General features: G+C 50.9%; 1 protein-coding gene across 1 annotated transcript in view; it reads left to right on the forward strand.

Moving 5' to 3' along the window:
- Positions 1–927: 927 nt before the first annotated feature.
- The window catches only part of LOC123481301 (serine hydroxymethyltransferase, cytosolic-like), a 77,817-nt gene continuing 52,385 nt past the window's right edge, over positions 928–26,359 (forward strand). The window contains exons 1-3 of the mRNA XM_045216779.1: positions 928–1,014; positions 19,488–19,605; positions 23,059–23,204. Coding sequence (XP_045072714.1) covers positions 19,507–19,605; positions 23,059–23,204 — 245 coding nt within the window. The 5' untranslated portion in view covers positions 928–1,014; positions 19,488–19,506. The remainder of the gene's footprint in view (positions 1,015–19,487; positions 19,606–23,058; positions 23,205–26,359) is intronic.

Below are 26,359 nucleotides of genomic sequence, written 5' to 3' on the forward strand. Positions count from 1 at the left end.
GAAAGAGGTAGGCTAGGACATCTATATATAGTCTCCCGACTGGCGCAGTGGTCTAAGGCACTGCATCGCAGTGCTAGCTGTGCCACTAGAGATCCTGGCTCTGTCGTAGCCGGCCGCGACCGGGAGACCCATGGGGCGGCGCACAATTGGCCCAGCGTCGTCCAGGGTAGGGGAGGGAATGGCCGGCAGGGATGTAGCTCAGTTGGTAGTAGAGCATTGCGTTTGCAATGCCAGGGTTGTGGGTTCAATTCCCACGGGGGGCCAGTATGAAAATTAAAATAATGTATGCACTCACTAACTGTAAGTCGCTCTGGATAAGAGCGTCTGCTAAATGACTACAATGTAAATGTATAGGTCTTTGACAGGGTGGGACCTAAGGTGCTATAACTGATCCTATTGGTCTGTTACGACTGTCTGTCTTTGACAGGGTGGGACCTAAGGTGCTATAACTGATCCTATTGGTCTGTTACGACTGTCTGTCTTTGACAGGGTGGGACCTAAGGTACTATAACATCTATCATATCACCTATAACAATTTAAATGCTGTTCTGAATGTACCATGTTGTATCATAATGTAGTATGTCTATTTCATAGTACATCTATTTTCCATTTAACTAGGCAAGTCAGTTAAGAACACATTTCTTATTTACAATGACGGCCTACACCTTTAATCAATATATTGTAAAGTAAGAGCACGTTATTATACCGCAGTATTGTTGAATTCAACTATTTATTCGCACTTTAATCAATATATATTGTACAGTAAGGTAATATTTAATCCCTGGGTGTTTTGATCACTGTCAATCAGTTTCATTGATCGCGTCAGATTTTTCTGTTATGTGTTTTTATTGGCTAACAGCGAGAAAGGGGGGCGGGGGAACTACGCCTCTCTGTACACTGATTGGTTGTAAATTTCGCGGACTTTGCCTTCCTAGTAACCTGAAGTTACGTCTTTGTCCATCGTTCACCAAACGTCAGATTTCAACGGCGACAGCTGCACAGCGGAGCGACCCGGTGGGTACCCAGCTAACTAACTATTTAGTTGACGTTAGCTAGCTAGCTACCCTTGTTATATATATGCATTTTGTACACTATTCACAAATAAAATAGCTAGCCATATTTGACTAGCGTGCGGTTTTGGGTTTGCCTCTTTTGCAATGTGGAACTTGTAACTTTAACTTTTCCTCGAATATGTGAAAGTCAAATTTTTAACTGTGCATTAATTCAACGTTTTTTTTGTATTTACTCAAGTTCGCTCGAAATATCCTAAATGTAGTGAAACAGCAAGAGCGTGACCAAGTGCACATGACCAAGACAGCTAAGTCTGCAAGCTAGCTAACTTTACGGTCAGCGCTATCTGGGATCCTTGGAACGTCCACACCCTAAACCCGTTTTACGATTTAGTCATTTAGCAGATGCTCTTATCCAGAGCGATTTACAGTTAAGTGAGTGCCTACATTATTTTATTTATATTTTTTCATACTGGCCCCCCTGTGGGTATCGAACCCACAACCCTGGTGTTGCAAACGCCATGCTCTACCAACTGAGCTACATCCCCTGCCGGCCATTCCCTCCCCTACCCTGGACGACACTGGGCTAATTGTGCGTCGCCCCATGGGTCTCCCGGTCGCGGCCGGCTACCAGAACCAGGATCTCTAGTGGCACAGCGATGCAGTGCCTTAGACCACTGCGCCACAGCTACAAAACCCGTAATTTAACTACAGATAGAACAATGAGATTTAGTTATACAAATCTTTGCCTTAACCATAAACAATTTCAACTTCAATTGGTGGTAGGGGACGTCCCAAGGACCCCGCATAACACGGATCCTAACCCTTTTAACACGCCAAAACACAGAATGGTTAACTTTAGCTAGCTAGTTAGCTGACCGTGGCTGGCTGCTGTTGCATCAGCGAGCCAGTGACAGGGGTTGCACCCTATTCCCAATATAGTTTATTTATTAAAAACCCTCTTAGGCCTCACTCCCCCGCTATCTGAGATACCTACTGCAGCCCTCATCCTCCATACATACAACACCTGTTCTGCCAGTCACATTCTGTTAAAGGTCCCCAAAGCGCGCACACATCCCTGGGTCGCTCCTCTTTTCAGTTCGCTGCAGCTAGCGACTGGAACGAGCTGCAAAAAAACACTCAAACTGGACTGTTTTTTTTATAGTGCATTTGTAAAGTATTCCTACCCCTTGACTTTTTTTCCACATTTTTGTTGCATTTCAGCCTTATTCTAAAATGGATTAAATAGTTTTTTGCCCCTCATCAATCTACACATCAATACCCCATAATGACAAAGCAAAGCAGGTTTTTAGATTTTTTAGCAAATGTATTTAAAATAAAAAAAACAGAGCATAAACCAAGCCATGAGGTCGAAGGAATTGGCCATAGATCTCCAAGACCGGATCATGTCGAGGCACAGATCTGGTGGAGGCGCTCCCCATCCAACCTGACAGAGCTTGAGAGGATCCGCAGAGAAGAATGGGAGAAACTCCCCAAATACAGGTTTGCCAAGCTTGTAGTGTCATACCCAAGAAGACTCGAGGCTGAAATTAATCGCTGCCAAAGGTGCTTCAACAAAGTACAGAGTAAAGGGTCTGAATACTTATGTAAATGTGATATTTCAGTTTTTTTATTTGTAATACATTTGCGAAAATGTATAAAAACCTTTTGCTTTGTCATTACAGGGTATTGTGTGTGTAGACTGATGAGAAAAACACAATTTAATCCATTTTAGAATAAGGCTGTAACTTAACAAAATGTGGAAAAAGTGAAGGGGTCTGAATACTTTCCGAAAGCACTATCTCCATCTCTTCATTCAAAGACTCAATCATGGACACTCTTACTGCCAGTTGTGGCTCCTTCACGTGAATTATTGTTGTCTCTACCTTCTTGCCCTTTGTGCTGTTGTCTGTGCCCAATAATGTTTGTACCATGTTTTGTGCTGCTACCATGTTGTGTTGCTACCATGTTGTTGTCATGTGGTGTTGCTACCATGTTGTGTTGCTACCATGCTGTTGTCATGTTGTGTTGCTATCTTGTTGTGTTGCTACCATGTTGTGTTGCTACCATGCTGTTGTCATGTTGTGTTGCTACCATGCTGTGTTGTCATGTTGTGTTGTCATGTTGTGTTGCTACCGGCTATGCTGTGTTGTCATGTTGTGTTGCTACCATGCTGTGTTGTTTGGCCATGCTGTGTTGTGTTGTTGCTACCATGTTGTTGCTATGCTGTGTTGTCATGTTGTGTTGCTACCATGATGTTGTGTTGCTATGCTGTGTTGTCATGTTGTTGTTGCTACCATGCTGTGTTGTCATGTTGTGTTGCTACCATGCTGTGTTGTCATGTTGTGTTGCTACCATGCTGTGTTATGTTGTTGCTACCATGCTGTGTTGCTACCATGCTGTGTTGTCATGTTGTGTTGCTACCATGCTGTGTTGTCATGTTGTGTTGCTACCATGCTGTGTTGTCATGTTGTGTTGCTACCATGGTGTTGTCTGCTAATGCTGTGTTGTCATGTTGTGCTGCTACCATGCTGTGTTGCTACCATGCTGTGTTGTCATGTTGTGTTGCTACCATGCTGTGTTGTCATGTTGTGTTGCTACCATGTTGTTGCTATGCTGTGTTGTCATGTTGTGTTGCTACCATGCTGTGTTGTGTTGTTGCTACCATGCTGTGTTGTCATGTTGTTGTTGCTACCATGCTGTGTTGTCATGTTGTGTTGCTACCATGCTGTGTTGTCATGTTGTTGTTGCTACCATGCTGTGTTGTCATGTTGTGTTGCTACCATGCTGTGTTGTCATGTTGTGTTGCTACCATGCTGTGTTGTCATGTTGTGTTGCTACCATGCTGTGTTGTGTTGTTGCTACCATGCTGTGTTGTCATGTTGTGTTGCTACCATGCTTGTGTTGCTAATGCTGTGTTGTCATGTTGTGTTGCTACCATGCTGTGTTGTCATGTTGTTGTTGCTACCATGCTGTGTTGTCATGTTGTTGTTGCTACCATGCTGTGTTGTCATGTTGTGTTGCTACCATGCTGTGTTGTCATGTTGTGTTGCTACCATGCTGTGTTGTCATGTTGTGTTGTCATGCTGTGTTGCTACCATGCTGTGTTGTCATGTTGTGTTGCTACCATGCTGTGTTGTCATGCTGTGTTGTCATGCTGTGTTGCTACCATGCTATGTTGTTGTGTTGCTACCATGCTGTGTTGTCATGTTGTGTTGCTACCATGCTGTTGCTATGCTGTGTTGCTACCATGCTGTGTTGTCATGTTGTGTTGCTACCATGCTGTTGCTATGCTGTGTTGCTACCATGCTGTGTTGTCATGTTGTGTTGCTACCATGCTGTTGTCATGTTGTGTTGCTACCATGCTGTGTTGTCATGCTGTGTTGCTACCATGCTGTGTTGTCATGTTGTGTTGCTACCATGTTGTTGCTATGCTGTGTTGCTACCATGCTGTGTTGTTGTGTTGTCGTGTTGTGTTGCTACCATGCTGTGTTGTTGTGTTGCTACCATGCTGTGTTGTTGTGTCGCTACCATGCTGTGTTCTCTCTTTATGGAGTGTTGTGGTGTCTCTCTTTATGGAGTGTTGTGGTGTCTCTCTTTATGGAGTGTTGTGGTGTCTCTCTTTATGTAGTGTTGTGGCGTCTCTCTTTATGTAGTGTTGTGGCGTCTCTCTTTATGTAGTGTTGTGGCGTCTCTCTTTATGTAGTGTTGTGGCGTCTCTCTTTATGTAGTGTTGGCGTCTCTCTATGTGTGTTGTGGGTCTCTCTTTATGTAGTGTTGTGGCGTCTCTCTTTATGTAGTGTTGTGGCGTCTCTCTTTATGTAGTGTTGTGGCGTCTCTCTTTATGTAGTGTTGTGGCGTCTCTCTTTATGTAGTGTTGTGGCGTCTCTCTCTATGTAGTGTTGTGGCGTCTCTCTCTATGTAGTGTTGTGGCGTCTCTCTTTATGTAGTGGTGTTGTGGCGTCTCTCTTTATGTAGTGTTGTGGCGTCTCTCTTTATGTATGTGTTGTGGCGTCTCTCTTTATGTATGGTGTTGTGGCGTCTCTCTCTATGTAGTGTTGTGGCGTCTCTCTCTATGTAGTGTTGTGGCGTCTCTCTCTATGTAGTGTTGTGGCGTCTCTCTCTATGTAGTGTTGTGGCGTCTCTCTCTTTATGTAGTAGTGTTGTGGCGTCTCTCTCTTTATGTAGTGGTGTTGTGGCGTCTCTCTTTATGTAGTGGTGTTGTGGCGTCTCTCTTTATGTAGTGGTGTTGTGGCGTCTCTCTTTATGTAGTGGTGTTGTGGCGTCTCTCTTTATGTAGTGGTGTTGTGGCGTCTCTCTTTATGTAGTGGTGTTGTGGCGTCTCTCTTTATGTAGTGGTGTTGTGGCGTCTCTCTTTATGTAGTGGTGTTGTGGCGTCTCTCTTTATGTAGTGTTGTGGCGTCTCTCTTTATGTAGTGGTGTTGTGGCGTCTCTCTTTATGTAGTGGTGTTGTGGCGTCTCTCTTTATGTAGTGGTGTTGTGGCGTCTCTCTTTATGTAGTGGTGTTGTGGGTCTCTCTTTATGTAGTGTTGTGGCGTCTCTCTTTATGTAGTGTTGTGGCGTCTCTCTTATGTAGTGTTGTGGCGTCTCTCTTTATGTAGTGGTGTTGTGGCGTCTCTCTTTATGTAGTGGTGTTGTGGCGTCTCTCTTTATGTAGTGGTGTTGTGGCGTCTCTCTTTATATAGTGGTGTGGTGTCTCTCTTTATGTAGTGGTGTTGTGGCGTCTCTCTTTATGTAGTGGTGTTGTGGCGTCTCTCTTTATGTAGTGGTGTTTACATTTACATTTTAGTCATTTAGCAGACGCTCTTATCCAGAGCGACTTACAGGAGCAATTAGGGTTAAGTGCCTTGCTCAAGGGCACATTAACGTCATTTAGCAGACGCTCTTAGCCAGAGCGACTCACAAATTGGTGCGTTCACCCTATAGCCAGTGGGATAACCACTTTACAATTGGGGGTTAGAAGGAATACTTTATCCTATCCCAGGTATTCCTTAAAGAGGTGGGGTTTCAAATGTCTCCGGAAGGTGGTGAGTGACTCCGCTGTCCTGGCGTCGTGAGGGAGCTTGTTCCACCATTGGGGTGCCAGAGCAGCGAACAGTTTTGACTGGGCTGAGCGGGAGCTATGCTTCCGCAGAGGAAGGGAGCCAGCAGGCCAGAGGTGGATGAACGCAATGCCCTCGTTTGGGTGTAGGGACTGATCAGAGCCTGAAGGTACAGAGGTGCCGTTCCCTCACTACTCCATAGGCAAGCACCATGGTCTTGTAGCGGATGCGAGCTTCAACTGGAAGCCAGTGGAGTGTGCGGAGGAGGGGGGTGACGTGAGAGAACTTGGGAAGGTTGAACACCAGACGGGCTGCGGCATTCTGGATGAGTTGTAGGGGTTTAATGGCACAGGCAGGGGAGGCCAGCCAACAGCGAGTTGCAGTAGTCCAGACGGGAGATGACAAGTGCCTGGACCAGGACCTGCGCCGCTTCCTGTGTAAGGCAGGGTCGCACTCTCGAATGTTGTAGAGCATGAACCTGCAGGAGCGGGTCACCGCCTTGATGTTGGCGGAGAAACGACAGGGTGTTGTCCAGGGTCACGCCTAGGCTCTTCGCACTCTGGGAGGAGGACACAGCGGAGTTGTCAACCGTGATGGCGAGATCATGGAACGGGCAGTCTTCCCGGGAGGAAGAGCAGCTCCGTCTTGCCAGGGTTCAGCTTGAGGTGGTGATCCGTCATCCATACTGATATGTCTGCCAGACATGCAGAGATGCGATTCGCCACCTGGTTATCAGAAGGGGGAAAGGAGAAGATTAGTTGTGTATCGTCCGCGTAGCAATGATAGGAAAGGCCATGTGAGGATATGACAGAGCCAAGTGACTTGGTGTATAGGGAGAAAAGGAGAGGGCCTAGAACCGAGCCCTGGGGGACACCAGTGGTGAGAGCACGTGGTGCGGAGACAGCTTCCCGCCACGCCACTTGGTAGGAGCGACCGGTCAGGTAGGACGCAATCCAGGAGTGAGCCGCGCCGGAGATGCCCAGCTCGGAGAGGGTGAGAGAGAGGAGGATCTGATGGTTCACAGTATCAAAGGCAGCAGACAGGTCTAGAAGGACAAGAGCAGAGGGAGAGAGTTAGCTTTAGCAGTGCGGAGAGTCTCCGTGACACAGAGAAGAGCAGTCTCAGTTGAATGACCAGTCCTGAAACCTGATTGGTTTGGATCAAGAAGGTCATTCTGAGAGAGATAGCAAGAGAGTTGGCTAAAGACGGCACGCTCAATAGTTTTGGAAAGAAAAGAAAGAAGGGATACTGGTCTGTAGTTGTTGACATCAGTGGGGTCGAGTGTTGGTTTTTTGAGAAGGGGAGCAACTCTCGCTCTCTTGAAGACGGAAGGGACATGGCCAGCGGTCAAGGATGAGTTGATCAGCGAGGTGAGGTAGGGGAGAAGGTCACCGGAGATGGTCTGGAGAAGGGAGGAGGGGATGGGGTCAAGCGGGCAGGTTGTTGGGCGGCCTGCAGTCACAAGTCGCAGGATTTTATCTGGAGAGAGAGGGAGAAAGAAGTCAAAGCATAGGGTAGGGCAGTGTGAGCAGGACCAGCAGTGTCATTAGACTTAACAAACGAGGATCGGATGTCGTCAACCTTCTTTTCAAAGTGGTTGACCGAAGTCATCCACAGAGAGAGAGGAGGGGGGATTCAGGAGGGAGGAAAATGTGGCAAAGAGCTTCCTAGGGTTAGAGGCAGATGCTTGGAATTTAGAGTGGTAGAAGGTGGCCTTAGCAGAAACAGATGAAGAAAATGTAGAGGGAGGGAGGTGAAAAGATGCCAGGTCGGCACGGGGAGTTTAGTTTTCTTCCATTTCCGCTCCGCTGCCCGGAGCTCTGTTCTGTGAGCTCGCAATGAGTCATCAAGCCACGGAGCTGGAGGGGAGGACCGAGCCGGCCGGGAGGATAGGGGACACAGAGAGTCAAAGGATGCAGAAAGGGAGGAGAGGAGGGTTGAGGAGGCAGAATCAGGAGATTGGAGGGAGAAGGATTGAGCAGAGGGAAGAGATGATAGGATGGAAGAGGAGAGAGTAGTGGGAGAGAGAGAGCGACGTCTCTCTTTATGTAGTGTTGTGGTGTCTCTTTATGTAGTGTTGTGGTGTCTCTCTTTATGTAGTGGTGTTGTGGCGTCTCTCTTTATGTAGTGTTGTGGCGTCTCTCTTTATGTAGTGTTGTGGCGTCTCTCTTTATGTAGTGTTGTGGCGTCTCTTTATGTAGTGGTGTTGTGGCGTCTCTCTTTATGTAGTGGTGTTGTGGCGTCTCTCTTTATGTAGTGTTGTGGCGTCTCGTCGTGATGTGTGTTTTGTTCTACATTTGTAGTTTTAATTCCAGCCCCCGTCCCCGCAGGAGGCCTTTTGCCTTTTGGTAGGCCGTCATTGTAAATAAGAATTTGTTCTTAACTGATTTGCCTAGTTAAATAAAGGTTAATTAAAAATAGAAATGGTGCATTACTTTCACCAGGGCCATAGGGTTTTGGTCAATGTAGGACTAGTGTGCTATTTAGGTTTGCTGATGTAGATAACGTCATGGTAACACACACGACACAGCAGTTCCATCGATCTGCTATTGGTCTAGTTATCTAGCTAGTTAATGAGTAATTGTTGTCATGAAGCCTGGGTAGCTGTGTCTGTGTAACTGGATGGTTTTAGTTGACCAGTGTCTTGGCTGAGCTCTTATCAAGTACCTGTGGTCAAACGTGGACCGGACCGGACCGGAGCTCTTTAATTGACCAGAGTGTGGACAAACAGAGAAATGCTTACGGGCCGTTCCCAACAACGCAGAGAGAAAGAAAATAGAGAAATAATAGGAAAGTAAAACGAGTAATAACTAGCTAGGTTTCCATCCAATTGGCGACCAGATTTTCATGCCAATATTCAAACATCCACATGAAGGAAAGATGCCCATTTCCACACCAGTGGTGTTTCCACCAAACGGACTTTTTGTGGATAAAAGTCAGTGTGGGATGACGTATTGTGTGCACTGTGATGTTTCGTGTAAGTTTTCATGTACCAAAAAACAAATCTAAAGTTCAATGTGTTTCCATCGCATTTTCAACTCTACCGATTTTTTTTAGTTCTGTCACAAACTGTTGAGTTAAATAGCAAACGTTCCTCCTCTGGTCTTGGCAGGTGCGCTCAAGCCAACAGCGCTCAGATACAGTGCGGGCAGGCTAGTCTACATGATGAGATTATTATGGATTGGACTAAGGCGATATTTGTCAAACGGCAGTTTTGATTTTGATTGTCAGCTTACCTTGTAAAAATATATATATATATATATATATATATATATATATATATATATATATATATATATTTAAAATGGTACATTCGCCAATAGAACAGAGGGTAGAGATTTGATTTACTCGCTGCCGTAGTTTCATCAGGTCTGGGGGTCAGGAGGTCAACCATGGACAGGGGAGGGAGGCAGGGCTGGGATGGACGGACAGGGGAGGGGAGGCAGGGCTGGGATGGACGGACAGGAGTGGACAGGGAGGGGAGGCAGGGCTGGGATAGACGGACAGGAGTGGACAGGGAGGGAGGCAGGGCTGGGATGGACGGACAGGAGTGGACAGGGGAGGGAGGGGAGGCAGGGCTGGGATGGACGGACAGGAGTGGACAGGGGGGGAGGCAGGGCTGGGATGGGATGGACGGACAGGAGTGGACAGGGGAGGGAGGCAGGGCTGGGATGGACGGACAGGAGTGGACAGGGGGGGGGAGGCAGGGCTGGGATGGACGGACAGGAGTGGACAGGGGAGGGGAGGGAGGCAGGGCTGGGATGGACGGACAGAAGTGGACAGGGGAGGGGAGGCAGGGCTGGGATGGAGGGACAGGGGTGGACAGGGGAGGGGAGGAGAGGCAGGGCTGGGATGGACGGACAGGAGTAGACAGGGGAGGGGAGGCAGGGCTGGGATGGACGGACAGGAGTGGACAGGGGAGGGAGGCAGGGCTGGGATGGACGGACAGGAGTGGACAGGGGAGGGAGGCAGGGCTGGGATGGACGGACAGGAGTGGACAGGGGAGGGAGGCAGGGCTGGGATGGACGGACAGGGGAGGGGAGGCTGGGCTGGGATGGACGGACAGGAGTGGACAGGGGAGGGAGGCTGGGGCTGGGATGGACGGACAGGAGTGGACAGGGGAGGGGAGGCTGGGCTGGGATGGACGGACAGGAGTGGACAGGGGAGGGAGGCAGGGCTGGGATGGACGGACAGGAGTGGACAGGGGAGGGGAGGGAGGCAGGGCTGGGATGGACGGACAGGAGTGGACAGGGAGGGAGGGGAGGCAGGGCTGGGATGGACGGACAGGAGTGGACAGGGGAGGGAGGCAGGGCTGGGATGGACGGACAGGAGTGGACAGGGGGAGGGGAGGCAGGGCTGGGATGGACGGACAGGAGTGGACAGGGGAGGGGAGGCAGGGCTGGGATGGACGGACAGGAGTGGACAGGGGAGGGGAGGCAGGGCTGGGATGGACGGACAGGAGTGGACAGGGGAGGGGAGGCAGGGCTGGGATGGACGGACAGGAGTGGACAGGGAGGGGAGGCAGGGCTGGGATGGACGGACAGGAGTGGACAGGGGAGGGGAGGGGAGGCAGGGCTGGGATGGACGGACAGGAGTGGACAGGGGAGGAGGCAGGGCTGGGATGGACGGACAGGAGTGGACAGGGAGGGGAGGGAGGCAGGGCTGGGATGGACGGACAGGAGTAGACAGGGGAGGGAGGAGGCAGGGCTGGGATGGACGGACAGGAGTGGACAGGGGAGGGGAGGCAGGGCTGGGATGGACGGACAGGAGTAGACAGGGGAGGGGAGGGGAGGCAGGGCTGGGATGGAGGGACAGGAGTGGACAGGGAGGGGAGGAGGCAGGGCTGGGATGGAGGGACAGGAGTGGACAGGGAGGGGGGAGGCAGGGCTGGGATGGACGGACAGGAGTAGACAGGGGAGGGGAGGGAGGCAGGGCTGGGATGGAGGGACAGGAGTGGACAGGGGAGGGAGGGAGGCAGGGCTGGGATGGACGGACAGGAGTGGACAGGGAGGGAGGCAGGGCTGGGATGGACGGACAGGGGGAGGAGGCAGGGCTGGGATGGACGGACAGGAGTGGACAGGGGAGGGGAGGCAGGGCTGGGATGGAGGGACAGGAGTGGACAGGGAGGGGAGGCAGGGGCTGGGATGGATGGACAGGAGTGGGGGAGGGGAGGGGAGGCAGGGCTGGGATGACGGACAGGAGTGGACAGGGGAGGGGAGGCAGGGCTGGGATGGACGGACAGGGAGGAGGCAGGGCTGGGATGGACGGACAGGAGTGGACAGGGGAGGGGAGGCAGGGCTGGGATGGAGGGACAGGAGTGGACAGGGAGGGGAGGCAGGGCTGGGATGGATGGACAGGAGTGGGGGAGGGGGGAGGGGAGGCAGGGCTGGGATGGGACGGACAGGGGAGGGAGGGGAGGCAGGGCTGGGATGGACGGACAGGAGTGGACAGGGAGGGGAGGCAGGGCTGGGATGGACGGACAGGAGTGGAGAGGGGAGGGGAGGCAGGGCTGGGATGGACGGACAGGAGTGGACAGGGGAGGGGAGGGGAGGCAGGGCTGGGATGGGACGGACAGGGGAGGGGAGGGGAGGCAGGGCTGGGATGGACGGACAGGAGTGGAGAGGGGAGGGGAGGCAGGGCTGGGATGGATGGACGGGAGTGGACAGGGGAGGGGAGGCAGGGCTGGGATGGACGGACAGGAGTGGACAGGGGAGGGGAGAGGAGGCTGGGATGGACGGACAGGAGTGGACAGGGGAGGGGAGGCAGGGCTGGGATGGACGGACAGGAGTGGACAGGGGAGGGAGGCAGGGCTGGGATGGACGGACAGGAGTGGACAGGGGAGGGGAGGCAGGGCTGGGATGGACGGACAGGAGTGGACAGGGGAGGGGAGAGGAGGCTGGGATGGACGGACAGGAGTGGACAGGGGAGGGGAGGCAGGGCTGGAATGGACGGACAGGAGTGGACAGGGGGAGGGGAGGCAGGGCTGGGATGGACGGACAGGAGTGGACAGGGGGAGGCAGGGCTGGGATGGATGGAGGGACAGGAGTGGACAGGGAGAGGGAGGCAGGGGCTGGGATGGACGGACAGGAGTGGACAGGGAGGGAGGCTGGGCTGGGATGGAGGGACAGGAGTGGACAGGGGAGGGAGGCAGGGCTGGGATGGACGGACAGGAGTGGACAGGGGAGGGAGGGAGGCAGGGATGGGATGGACGGACAGGAGTGGACAGGGGAGGGGAGGGGAGGCAGGGCTGGGATGGACGGACAGGAGTGGACAGGGGAGGGAGGGGAGGCTGGGATGGACGGACAGGAGTGACAGGGGAGGGAGGGAGGCAGGGCTGGGATGGACGGACAGGAGTGGACAGGGGAGGGAGGGGAGGCAGGGCTGGGATGGACGGAGAGGGGAGGGAGGCTGGGCTGGGATGGACGGACAGGAGTGGACAGGAGAGGGAGGCAGGGCTGGGATGGAGGGACAGGAGTGGACAGGGAGGGGAGGCAGGGCTGGGATGGATGGACAGGAGTGGGGAGGGGAGGGAGGCTGGGCTGGGATGGATGGACAGGAGTGGACAGGGGAGGGGAGGCTGGGATGGGATGGACGGACAGGAGTGGACAGGGGAGGAGGCAGGGGCTGGGATGGGATGGACGGACAGGAGTGGACAGGGAGGGGAGGCAGGGCTGGGATGGACGGACAGGAGTGGACAGGGGAGGGGAGGCAGGGCTGGGATGGGATGGACGGACAGGAGGGAGGGGAGGGCAGGGAGGCAGGGCTGGGATGGGATGGATGGACGGACAGGGAGGGGAGGCAGGGATGGGATGGACGGACAGGAGTGGACAGGGGAGGGGAGGCAGGGCTGGGATGGACGGACAGGAGTGGACAGGGGAGGGGAGGCAGGGCTGGGATGGACGGACAGGAGTGGACAGGGGAGGGAGGCAGGGCTGGGATGGACGGACAGGAGTGGACAGGGGAGGAGGCAGGGCTGGGATGGACAGACAGGAGTGGACAGGGGAGGGGAGGCAGGGCTGGGATGGACGGACAGGGGGAGGGAGGCAGGGCTGGGATGGACGGACAGGAGTGGACAGGGGAGGGGAGGCAGGGCTGGGATGGAGGGACAGGGGTGGACAGGGGAGGGGAGGGAGGCAGGGCTGGGATGGACGGACAGGAGTGGACAGGGGAGGGGAGGGAGGCAGGGCTGGGATGGACGGACAGGAGTGGAGAGGGGAGGGAGGCAGGGCTGGGATGGACGGACAGGAGTGGACAGGGGAGGGAGGCAGGGCTGGGATGGAGGACAGGGGTGGACAGGGGGGAGGGGAGGCAGGGCTGGGATGGACGGACAGGAGTGGACAGGGAGGAGGCAGGGCTGGGATGGACGGACAGGAGTGGACAGGGGAGGGGAGGCAGGGGCTGGGATGGACGGACAGGAGTGGACAGGGGAGGGGAGGCAGGGCTGGGATGGACGGACAGGAGTGGACAGGGGAGGGGAGGCAGGGCTGGGATGGACGGACAGGGGAGGGGAGGCAGGGCTGGGATGGACGGACAGGAGTGGACAGGGGAGGGAGGGAGGCAGGGCTGGGATGGAGGGACAGGAGTGGACAGGGGAGGGGAGGCAGGGCTGGGATGGGATGGACGGACAGGAGTGGACAGGGAGGGGAGGCAGGGCTGGGATGGACGGACAGGAGTGGACAGGGGAGGGGAGGCAGGGCTGGGATGGGATGGACGGACAGGGGAGGGGAGGGAGGGCAGGGGAGGCAGGGCTGGGATGGGATGGATGGACGGACAGGGGAGGGAGGCAGGGATGGGATGGACGGACAGGAGTGGACAGGGGAGGGGAGGCAGGGCTGGGATGGACGGACAGGAGTGGACAGGGGGGGGGAGGCAGGGCTGGGATGGAGGGACAGGAGTGGACAGGGGAGGGGGCTGGGATGGACGGACAGGAGTGGACAGGGGAGGGAGGCAGGGCTGGGATGGACAGACAGGAGTGGACAGGGAGGGAGGCAGGGCTGGGATGGACGGACAGGGAGGGGAGGCAGGGCTGGGATGGACGGACAGGAGTGGACAGGGGAGGGGAGGCAGGGCTGGGATGGACGGACAGGAGGGAGGCTGGGCTGGGATGGACGGACAGGAGTGGACAGGGGAGGGGAGGAGGCAGGGCTGGGATGGAGGGACAGGGGTGGACAGGGGAGGGGAGGCAGGGCTGGGATGGACGGACAGGAGTGGACAGGGGAGGGGAGGGAGGCAGGGCTGGGATGGACGGACAGGAGTGGAGAGGGAGGGGAGGCAGGGCTGGGATGGACGGACAGGAGTGGACAGGGGAGGGGAGGCAGGGCTGGGATGGAGGGACAGGGGTGGACAGGGGAGGGGAGGCAGGGCTGGGATGGACGGACAGGAGTGGACAGGGGAGGGAGGCAGGGCTGGGATGGACGGACAGGAGTGGACAGGGGAGGAGGCAGGGCTGGGATGGACGGACAGGAGTGGACAGGGGAGGGGAGGCAGGGCTGGGATGGACGGACAGGGGAGGGGAGGCAGGGCTGGGATGGACGGACAGGAGTGGACAGGGGAGGGGAGGGGAGGCAGGGCTGGGATGGAGGGACAGGAGTGGACAGGGGAGGGGAGGGGAGGCAGGGCTGGGATGGACGGACAGGAGTGGACAGGGGAGGGGGAGGGAGGCAGGGATGGACGGACAGGAGTGGACAGGGGAGGGGAGGGGAGGCAGGGCTGGGATGGACGGACAGGAGTGGACAGGGGAGGAGGGAGGCAGGGCTGGGATGGACGGACAGGAGTGGACAGGGAGGGGGGGAGGCAGGGCTGGGATGGACGGACAGGAGTGGACAGGAGGGAGGGAGGCAGGGATGGACGGACAGGAGTGGACAGGGGAGGGGAGGGGAGGCAGGGCTGGGATGGAAGGACAGGAGTGGACAGGGGAGGGGGAGGGGAGGCAGGGCTGGGATGGACGGACAGGAGTGGACAGGGGAGGGGAGGGGAGGCAGGGCTGGGATGGAGGGACAGGAGTGGACAGGGGAGGGGAGGAGGCTGGGATGGACGGACAGGAGTGGACAGGGAGGGGAGGCAGGGATGGGATGGACGGACAGGAGTGGACAGGGAGGGAGGGGAGGCAGGGCTGGGATGGACAGACAGGGAGTGGACAGGGGAGGAGGCAGGGCTGGGATGGACGGACAGGAGTGGACAGGGAGGAGGCAGGGCTGGGATGGACGGACAGGAGTGGACAGGGGAGGGAGGCAGGGCTGGGACGGGCGGACAGGAGTGGACAGGGAGGGGAGGCAGGGCTGGGATGGACGGACAGGAGTGGACAGGGGAGGGAGGGGAGGCAGGGCTGGGATGGACGGACAGGAGTGGACAGGAGGGGAGGCAGGGCTGGGACGGGCGGACAGGAGTGGACAGGGAGGGGAGGCAGGGCTGGGATGGACGGACAGGAGTGGACAGGGGGGGGAGGGGAGGCAGGGCTGGGATGGACGGACAGGAGTGGACAGGGAGGGGAGGCAGGGATGGGATGGGATGGACGGACAGGAGTGGACAGGGAGGGGAGGCAGGGATGGGATGGGATGGACGGACAGGAGTGGACAGGGGAGGAGGCAGGGCTGGGATGGACGGACAGGAGTGGACAGGGAGGGAGGGAGGCAGGGCTGGGATGGGATGGACGGACAGGAGTGGACAGGGGAGGGGAGGGGAGGCAGGGCTGGGATGGGATGGACGGACAGGAGTGGACAGGGGAGGAGGCAGGGCTGGGATGGGATGGACGGACAGGAGTGGACAGGGGAGGGAGGGGAGGCAGGGCTGGGATGGACGGACAGGAGTGGACAGGGGAGGGGAGGGGAGGCAGGGCTGGGATGGACGGACAGGAGTGACACGTATGCCTGCACCACTGTGAGAGATATAATATATATATATATATATATATATATATAACCCTGTTGGTTTAAACATGGCTGTTATATATATATAACCCTGTTGGTTTAAACATGGCTGGTCCAGTGATATGGTATGCACACCAGATACCCTTCCTAAATATTCCCAACAACTGATATTTAGAGGTGATGACGATAGATACTCTTGAATCTTATTTGGAATAGTTTAACTGACTGTCTCTGTCTGCCATTTTTTAACTGACTGTCTCTGTCTGCCATAGTTTAACTGACTGTCTCTGTCTGCCATTTTTTAACTGACTGTCTCTGTCTGCCATAGTTTAACTGACTGTCTCTGTCTGCCATAGTTTAACTGACTGTCTCTGTCTGCCATAGTTTAACTGACTGTCTGTGTCTCTGTCTGCCATAGTTTTACTGACTGTCTCTGCCTGGCATAGTTTTGACTGTCTCTGTCTGCCATAGTTTAACTGACTGTCTCTGTTTGCCATAGTTTAACTGTCTCTGTCTGCCATAGTTTAACTGACTGTCTCTGTCTGCCATAGTTTAACTGACTGTCTCTGTTTGCCATAGTTTAACTGACTGTCTGTGTCTCTGTCTGCCATAGTTTAACGATGTGTCTGCCATAGTTTAACTGACTGTCTCTGTCTGCCATAGTTTAACTGACTCTCTGTCTGCCATAGTTTAACTGACAGTCTCTGTCTGCCATAGTTTAACTGACTGTCTCTGTCTGCCATAGTTTAACTGACTGTCTGTCTGCCATAGTTTAACTGACTCTGCCTGCCATAGTTTAACTGTCTCTGTCTGCCATAGTTTAACTGACTGTCTGTCTGCCATAGTTTAACTGACTGTCTGTCTGCCATAGTTTAACTGACTGTCTGTCTGCCATAGTTTAACTGACTGTCTGCCATAGTTTAACTGACTGTCTGTCTGCCATAGTTTAACTGACTGTCTGTCTGCCATAGTTTAACTGACTGTCTGTCTGCCATAGTTTAACTGACTGTCTGTCTGCCATAGTTTAACTGACTCTGTCTGCCATAGTTTAACTGACTCTATCTGCCATAGTTTAACTGACTGTCTGTCTGCCATAGTTTAACTGACTGTCTCTGTCTGCCATTTTTTAACTGACTGTCTCTGTCTGCCATAGTTTAACTGACTGTCTCTGTCTGCCATAGTTTAACTGACTGTCTGTGTCTCTGTCTGCCATAGTTTAACTGACTGTCTCTGCCTGGCATAGTTTAACTGACTGTCTCTGTCTGCCATAGTTTAACTGACTGTCTCTGTTTGCCATAGTTTAACTGTCTCTGTCTGCCATAGTTTAACTGACTGTCTGTGTCTCTGTCTGCCATAGTTTAACTGACTGTCTCTGTTTGCCATAGTTTAACTGACTGTCTGTGTCTCTGTCTGCCATAGTTTAACGATGTGTCTGCCATAGTTTAACTGACTGTCTCTGTCTGCCATAGTTTAACTGACTCTCTGTCTGCCATAGTTTAACTGACAGTCTCTGTCTGCCATAGTTTAACTGACTGTCTCTGTCTGCCATAGTTTAACTGACTGTCTGTCTGCCATAGTTTAACTGACTGTCTGTCTGCCATAGTTTAACTGACTCTGTCTGCCATAGTTTAACTGACTCTATCTGCCATAGTTTAACTGACTGTCTGTCTGCCATAGTTTAACTGACTGTCTCTGTCTGCCATTTTTTAACTGACTGTCTCTGTCTGCCATAGTTTAACTGACTGTCTCTGTCTGCCATAGTTTAACTGACTGTCTGTGTCTCTGTCTGCCATAGTTTAACTGACTGTCTCTGCCTGGCATAGTTTAACTGACTGTCTCTGTCTGCCATAGTTTAACTGACTGTCTCTGTTTGCCATAGTTTAACTGGCTCTGTCTGCCATAGTTTAACTGACTGTCTCTGTCTGCCATAGTTTAACTGACTGTCTGTGTCTCTGTCTGCCATAGTTTAACGATGTGTCTGCCATAGTTTAACTGACTGTCTCTGTCTGCCATAGTTTAACTGACAGCCTCTGTCTGCCATAGTTTAACTGACTGTCTGTCTGCCATAGTTTAACTGACTGACTCTGCCTGCCATAGTTTAACTGTCTCTGTCTGCCATAGTTTAACTGACTGTCTGTCTGCCATAGTTTAACTGACTGTCTGTCTGCCATAGTTTAACTGACTGTCTGTCTGCCATAGTTTAACTGACTGTCTGTCTGCCATAGTTTAACTGACTGTCTGTGTCTCTGTCTGCCATAGTTTAACTGACTGTCTCTGCCTGGCATAGTTTAACTGACTGTCTCTGTCTGCCATAGTTTAACTGACTGTCTCTGTTTGCCATAGTTTAACTGGCTCTGTCTGCCATAGTTTAACTGACTGTCTCTGTCTGCCATAGTTTAACTCACTGTCTGTGTCTCTGTCTGCCATAGTTTAACGATGTGTCTGCCATAGTTTAACTGACTGTCTCTGTCTGCCATAGTTTAACTGACTCTCTGTCTGCCATAGTTTAACTGACAGCCTCTGTCTGCCATAGTTTAACTGACTGTCTGTCTGCCATAGTTTAACTGACTGACTCTGCCTGCCATAGTTTAACTGTCTCTGTCTGCCATAGTTTAACTGACTGTCTGTCTGCCATAGTTTAACTGACTGTCTGTCTGCCATAGTTTAACTGACTGTCTGTCTGCCATAGTTTAACTGACTGTCTGTCTGCCATAGTTTAACTGACTGTCTGTCTGCCATAGTTTAACTGACTGTCTCTGTCTGCCATAGTTTAACTGACTGTCTCTGCCTGCCATAGTTTAACTGACTGTCTCTGCCTGCCATAGTTTAACTGACTGTCTCTGCCTGCCATAGTTTAACTGACTGAGTCTGCCTGCCATAGTTTAACTGACTGTCTCTGTCTGCCATAGTATAACTGTCTCTGTCTGCCATAGTTTAACTGACTGTCTGTCTGCCATAGTTTAACTGTCTCTGTCTGCCATAGTTTAACTGTCTCTGTCTGCCATAGTTTAACTGTCTCTGTCTGCCATAGTTTAACTGACTGTCTCTGTCTGCCATAGTTTAACTGAGTCTGCCTGCCATAGTTTAACTGACTGTCTCTGTCTGCCATAGTTTAACTGACTGTCTGTCTGCCATAGTTTAACTGTCTCTGTCTGCCATAGTTTAACTGTCTGTGTCTGCCATAGTTTAACTGACTCTGTCTGCCATAGTTTAACTGTCTCTGTCTGCCATAGTTTAACTGACTGTCTGTCTGCCATAGTTTAACTGACTGTCTCTGCCTGCCATAGTTTAACTGACTGTCTCTGTCTGCCATAGTTTAACTGTCTGTCTCTGTCTGCCATAGTTTAACTGACTGTCTGTCTGCCATAGTTTAACTGTCTCTGTCTGCCATAGTTTAACTGTCTCTGTCTGCCATAGTTTAACTGACTGTCTGTCTGCCATAGTTTAACTGACTGTCTGCCATAGTTTAACTGTCTCTGTCTGCCATAGTTTAACTGTCTCTGTCTGCCATAGTTTAACTGACTCTGTGACCTTCTGTCTGTGTGTAGATCAGTACCAGTCACCATCATGTCTCATAGCGATGATACCAGTCACCATGTCAGTAAGGACGTGTGGGAGTCTCACAACAAGATGATGCTGGAGCCACTCCGCTCCAACGACTCTGAGGTACGAAACACGGAGGGTGTGTGTGTGTGTGTGTGTGTGTGTGTGTGTGTGTGTGTGTGACAATGCATATTTTTAAAGGCGATGTTCGCGGAGACCGCATTCACAGTATAAACACTTATGGAAGCTCAGTCGGAAATCACCTTTCAAATGGAGCATTGTTGACAGTGATCTGATTGATTCCTGGCTTGAGTGTGAGTGGTAAATAAGGCTTTGTGTGTGTAGCCAGGTTTCCATATTCTAAAATCCTCATGAAGAAAATATGTACATTTTCCCACCAACGGTGTTTCCACCAAACGGACTTGTTGCTGATAAAAAAAATCAGTGGGTGACGACGTAGTGACCACAAAATGTACCTTTTTTTCGCTTTAAGTTTTCATGTACCGAATAAAAATCTAAAGTTCAATGTGTTTTCATTGCATTTTCAACTCTACAAATAGTTCTGTCATCAAAACTATTGCGTCAAGGCGCCACAGGCTGACATTACCTTTCAATTACCTTTTCAATGTTGAGATTTGTTGGTATTTTGGAAAATTTTTCCAAAACTTGACAAATATATATTTTCTTTAATTTATGCTACTACCGTCCATGAAAAATGAATTTTAACCATTTAAAAATTGACATACAGTCATTGGCCAGTTTGAGGTACACCCCCCCCACTCCCCCGTTCATGAACATGGAATGGTTCGCTCCGACAGACAGGGAGTCACATGACTTGCTATATAAAGCACAGACAGACGGCCATCGAGGGATTCAGTTACTGAGCGTGGCGTGATCGTCGGGCGCCAGGCGTTTCGGATCCAGTACCTCCAGAAACGGCCGCCTCCTGGGCTTTTCACGCAAGGACAGCGTCTAGGGTTTACCGAGAATGGTGCGACAAACAAAAACCATCCAGTCAGCGGCCCACAGTCCTGTGGGAGAAAACAGCATTGTTGACGAGAGAGGTCGAAGGAGAATGGCAAGAATCGTCCCAAGATAACAGGCGGAGCCACAAACAGTCGGGTTCCACTCCGATCAGCTAAAAACAAGTGTTGCAAGCGATCACCAACACTGGACAACTCTGATGGCAGAGTCAGGATTTGGCGTAAGCATTATGGGTCCATGGACCTGGTGTCAACGGTACAGGCTGGTGGTGTAATGGTGAGGGGAATGTTTTCCACACGTTAGGTCTCTTGATACACTGTGGCGTTCAATCGTTGCTCAGCAGGTATCTGAACAGTGTTGCTGACCAATAGAGTATCTTTGGGATGAGATGGAACGGGCTGTTGGCAGCGTGATGAATGTACCACCGTTCAATCTGCAGCACCTGTGTGATGCCGTTGCGTCAGCATGGAACAACATCCCTGTGGAATGTTTCCCGAACACCTTGTAGAATCAATGGCCCGAAGAATTCAGGTTGTTCTGGAGGCAAAGGGGGGGGTCCGACCCGGTACCTAATAAACTGCCTCTGGAAGCAACGTCAGCACAATAACTGTTCGTCGGTAGCTTCATGAAATGGGTTTGGCCGAGCAGCTGCACACAAGCCTAAGATCACCATGCGCAATGCCAAGCGTCAGCTGGAGTGGTGTAAAGCTCGCCGCCATTGGATTCAGTGGAAACGCGTTCTCTGGAGTGATGAATTACACTTCACCATCTGGCAGTCTGATGGACGAATCTGTGTTTTGCGGATGCCAGGAGAACGCTACCTGCCCGAATGCATAGTGCCAACTGTAAAGTTTGGTGGAGGAGGAATACTGGTCTGGGGCTGTTTTTCATGGTTCGGGCTAGGCCCCTTAGTTCCAGTGAAGGGAAATCTTAATGCTACAGCATACAATGACATTCTAGAGTATTCTGTTCTTCCAACTTTGTGGCAACAGTTTGGTGAAGGCCCTTTCCTGTTTCAGCATGACAATGCCCCTGTGCACACAGCGAGGTCCATACAGAAATGGTTTGTCGAGATCGGTGTGGAAGAACTTGACTGGCCTGCACAGAGCCCTGACCTCAACCCCCATCGAACACCTTTGGGATGAATTGGAACGCCGACTGCAAGCCAGGCCTAATCGCCCAACATCAGTGTCCGACCTCACTAATGCTATTGTGGCTGAATGGAAGCAAGTCCCCGCAGCAATGTTCCAACATCTAGTGGAAAGCCTTCCCAGAAGAGTGGAGGCTGTTATAGCAGCAAAGGGGGACCAACTCCATATTAATGCCCAGGATTTAGGAATGAGATGTTGGACGAGCAGGTGTCCACATACTGTTGGTCATGTAGTGTATATTCTCCAGACTTGCTAAGAGGGAATTGTTGTAAAAATGTTTTATTCTAGATACACACGATGTTATCCACAATCTTGTTCTGGACAAATCCGGTCCTGGAGTGTTTTTTTTTAACAAAATGAAATCAAAATATTTAGGCTGACTTCATCCATTGTCCAGAAAAATGTATTTAGCAATATTCAAATATTTAATGACATCACCTGATTTGCATATTTTTTTAAATATATAAAATATTTCTGATTTTGTTCAAAAACAAAAAAGTATTATTTGTGTCTACATTCAGTTGGTAAAAGTTGATTTGTGACATGATTTAAGGGGAACAAATGGTGCTTGGCCTTTAAATAGCAAATGTGCCAACTCTGGTCTTGCGCTATAGCCAACAGCTGGCAGATACATGCTGGATACGCTCTAATCCATAATAATCCCGTACGCTAGTCTACATGATGAGATTATTATGGATTAGAGCGAATAATATTTTAATTTGTCAAACGGCAGTCCAGCATCGATCATCACGGCACCAGAATAATACCCTGGATATTTATTGGAAAGGAGCATCAAGCTGTGGTCTCCGAGTGGTGCAGTGGTCTAAGGCGCTGCATCGCAGTGCTAGCTGTGCCACTAGAGATCCTGGTTCGAATCCAGGCTCTGTCGTAGCCGGCCGAGACCGGGAGACCCATGGGGCGGCGCGCAATTGGCCCAGCGTCGTCCAGGGTAGGGAGGGAATGGCCGGCAGGGGATGTAGCTCAGTTGTGGGTTCGATTCCCATGGGGGGCCAGTATGAAAAATATAAATAATGTATGCACTCACTAACTGTAAGTCAATGACTAAAATGTAAATGTAAGCTCTCATCACCGTGGCATTTTCACCATCCTGTGAAGCTCATCATAACTTATTTTCATCTGTAGCCTAAATAAACTGCATTGTTTCCCCAAGTCGTACCTGGGAGGACCACACAACATATCGTCGGGTGACTCCAAATGTACTTCAATATGATGGTTATTATACACACATTAGTGTGTGTTATGTGTTCTCCATCATAAAGAGAGAGGTGTGAGGTTGTGTGTTGTGTGTGTGTGTGTGTGTGTGTGTGTGTGTGTGTGTGTGTGTAGGTGTTCTCCATCATAAAGAGAGAGGTGTGTGTGTGTAGGTGTTCTCCATCATAAAGAGAGAGGTGTGTGTGTTTGTGTGTGTGTGTGTATGTAGGTGTTCTCCATCATAAAGCGAGAGAAGCATCGCCAGACGTTTGGCCTGGAGCTGATAGCGTCAGAGAACTTCACCTCTAGAGCCGTTCTGGAAGCCCTGGGGTCCTGCATGAACAATAAGTACTCTGAGGGGTACCCTGGACAGAGGTAGGGTTTTATTACCCGCTATCTCAACAGGGAGTCACATTGAGTTACAACGCTTTACAAGAGAGCCCTGTATACGTTTACAAAAAAAAACAAAAACAATACATACAGGACCAGTCAAAAGTTTGGACACACCTACTCATTCCAGGGTTTTCTACAGTGTAGAATAATAGTGAAGACATCAAAACTATGAAATAACACATATGGAATCATGTAGCAACCAAGAAAGTGTTAAACAAATCTAAATATATTTTATATTTTAGATTCTTCAAAGTAGCCACCCCTTTGCCTTGATGACAGCTTTGCACACTCTTGGCATTCTCTCAACCAGTTTCGTGAGGAATGCTTTTCCAACAGTCTTGAAGGAGTTCCCACATATGCTGAGCACTTGTTTGCTTTTCTCAATGATGTGAGATAAACTTCCGTTTGATAACGGAGCGCGAGGCATGCGTCCGAAATCGCTAAGCAGCTAACTCGAATACTCAGAGGAATACTGGTGTGTACTGTGGAATACTCAGAGGAATACTGGTGTGTACTGTGGAATACTCAGAGGAATACTGGTGTGTACTGTGGAATACTCAGAGGAATACTGGTGTGTACTGTGGAATACTGGTGTGTACTGTGGAATACTCAGAGGAATACTGGTGTGTACTGTGGAATACTCAGAGGAATACTGGTGTGTACTGTGGAATACTGGTGTGTACTGTGGAATACTCAGAGGAATACTGGTGTGTACTGTGGAATACTCAGAGGAATACTGGCGTGTACTGTGGAATACTCAGAGGTATACTGGTGTGTACTGTGGAATACTCAGAGACACACATGGATACATACATGCATACATATATACAGTTGAAGTCTATATAGGTATACCAACACAGACACACACACATATATATATATACAGTGGGGCAAAAAATATTTAGTCAGCCACCAATTGTGCAAGTTCTCCAACTTAAAAAAGATGAGAGAGGCCTGTAATTTTCATCATAGGTACACGTCAACTATGACAGACAAAATGAGAAAAAATAATCCAGAAAATCACATTGTAGGATTTTTAATGAATTTATTTGCAAATTATGGTGGAAAATAAGTATTTGGTCAATAACAAAAGTTTCTCAATACTTTGTTATATACCCTTTGATGGCAATGACACCGGTCAAACGTTTTCTGTAAGTCTTCACAAGGTTTTCACACACTGTTGCTGGTATTTTGGCCCATTCCTCCATGCAGATCTCCTCTAGAGCAGTGATGTTTTGGGGCTGTCGCTGGGCAACACAGACTTTCAACTCCTCCAAAGATTTTCTATGGGGTTGAGATCTGGAGACTGGCTAGGCCACTCCAGGACCTTGAAATGCTTCTTACGAAGCCACTCCTTCGTTGCCCGGCCGGTGTGTTTGGGATCATTGTCATGCTGAAAGACCCTGCCACATTTCATCTTCAATGCCCTTGCTGATGGAAGGAGGTTTTCACTCAAAATCTCACGATACATGGCCCCATTCATTCTTTCCTTTACACGGATCAGTCGTCCTGGTCCCTTTGCAGAAAAACAGCCCCAAAGCATGATGTTTCTACCCCCATGCTTCACAGTAGGTATGGTGTTCTTTGGATGCAACTCAGCATTCTTTGTCCTCCAAACACGACGAGTTGAGTTTTTACCAAAAAGTTCTATTTTGGTTTCATCTGACCATATGACATTCTCCCAATCCTCTTCTGGATCATCCAAATGCACTCTAGCAAACTTCAGACGGGCCTGGACATGTACTGGCTTAAGCAGGGGGACACTTCTGGCACTGCAGGATTTTAGTCCCTGGCGGCGTAGTGTGTTACTGATGGTAGGCTTTGTTACTTTGGTCCCAGCTCTCTGCAGGTCATTCACTAGGTCCCCCGTGTGGTTCTGGGATTTTTGCTCACCGCTCTTGTGATCATTTTGACCCCACGGGGTGAGATCTTGCGTGGAGCCCCAGATCGAGGGAGATTATCAGTGGTCTTGTATGTCTTCCATTTCCTAATAATTGCTCCCACAGTTGATTTCTTCAAACCAAGCTGCTTACATATTGCAGATTCAGTCTTCCCAGCCTGGTGCAGGTCTACAATTTTGTTTCTGGTGTCCTTTGACAGCTCTTTGGTCTTGGCCATAGTGGAGTTTGGAGTGTGACTGTTTGAGGTTGTGGACAGGTGTCTTTTATGCTGATAACAAGTTCAAACAGGTGCCATTAATACAGGTAACGAGTGGAGGACAGAGGAGCCTCTTAAAGAAGAAGTTACAGGTCTGTGAGAGCCAGAAATCTTGCTTGTTTGTAGGTGACCAAATACTTATTTTCCACCATAATTTGCAAAAAAATTCATAAAAAATCCTACAATGTAATTTTCTGGAATTTTTTTTCTCAATTTGTCTGTCATAGTTGACGTGTACCTATGATGAAAATTACAGGCCTCTCTCATCTTTTTAAGTGGGAGAACTTGCACAATTGGTGGCTGACTAAATACTTTTTTCCCCCACTGTATATATACATAAACTCAGTAAAAAAAGAAACGTCCCTTTTTCAGGACCCTGTCTTTCAAAGATAATTTGGAAAATTCAAAATAACTTCACAGATCTTCATTGTAAAGGGTTTAAACACTGTTTCCCATGCTTGTTCAATGAACCATAAACAATTTAATGAACATGCACCTAAGACACTAACAGCTTACAGACGGTAGGCAATTAAGGTCACAGTTATGAAAACTTAGGACACTAAAGAGGCCTTTCTACTGACTCTGAAAAACACCAAAAGAAAGATGCCCAGGGTCCCTGCTCATCTGCGTGAACGTGCCTTAGGCATGCTGCAAGGAGGCATGAGGACTGCAGATGTGGCCAGGGCAATAAATTGCAATGTCCGTACTGTGAGACGCCTAAGACAGCGCTACAGGGAGACAGGACGGACAGCTGATCGTCCTCGCAGTGGCAGACCACGTGTAGCAACACCTGCACAGGATCGGTACATCCGAACATCACACCTGCGGGACAGGTACAGGATGGCAACAACAACTGCCCGAGCTACACCAGAACGCACAATCCCTCCATCAGTGCTCAGACTTTCCGCAATAGGCTGAGAGAGGCTGGACTGAGGGCTTATAGGCCTGTTGTAAGGCAGGTCCTCACCAGACATCACCAG

Source organism: Coregonus clupeaformis, unplaced genomic scaffold, assembly GCF_020615455.1.
Source record: "Coregonus clupeaformis isolate EN_2021a unplaced genomic scaffold, ASM2061545v1 scaf0796, whole genome shotgun sequence".
Taxonomy (NCBI): Eukaryota; Metazoa; Chordata; class Actinopteri; order Salmoniformes; family Salmonidae; genus Coregonus; species Coregonus clupeaformis.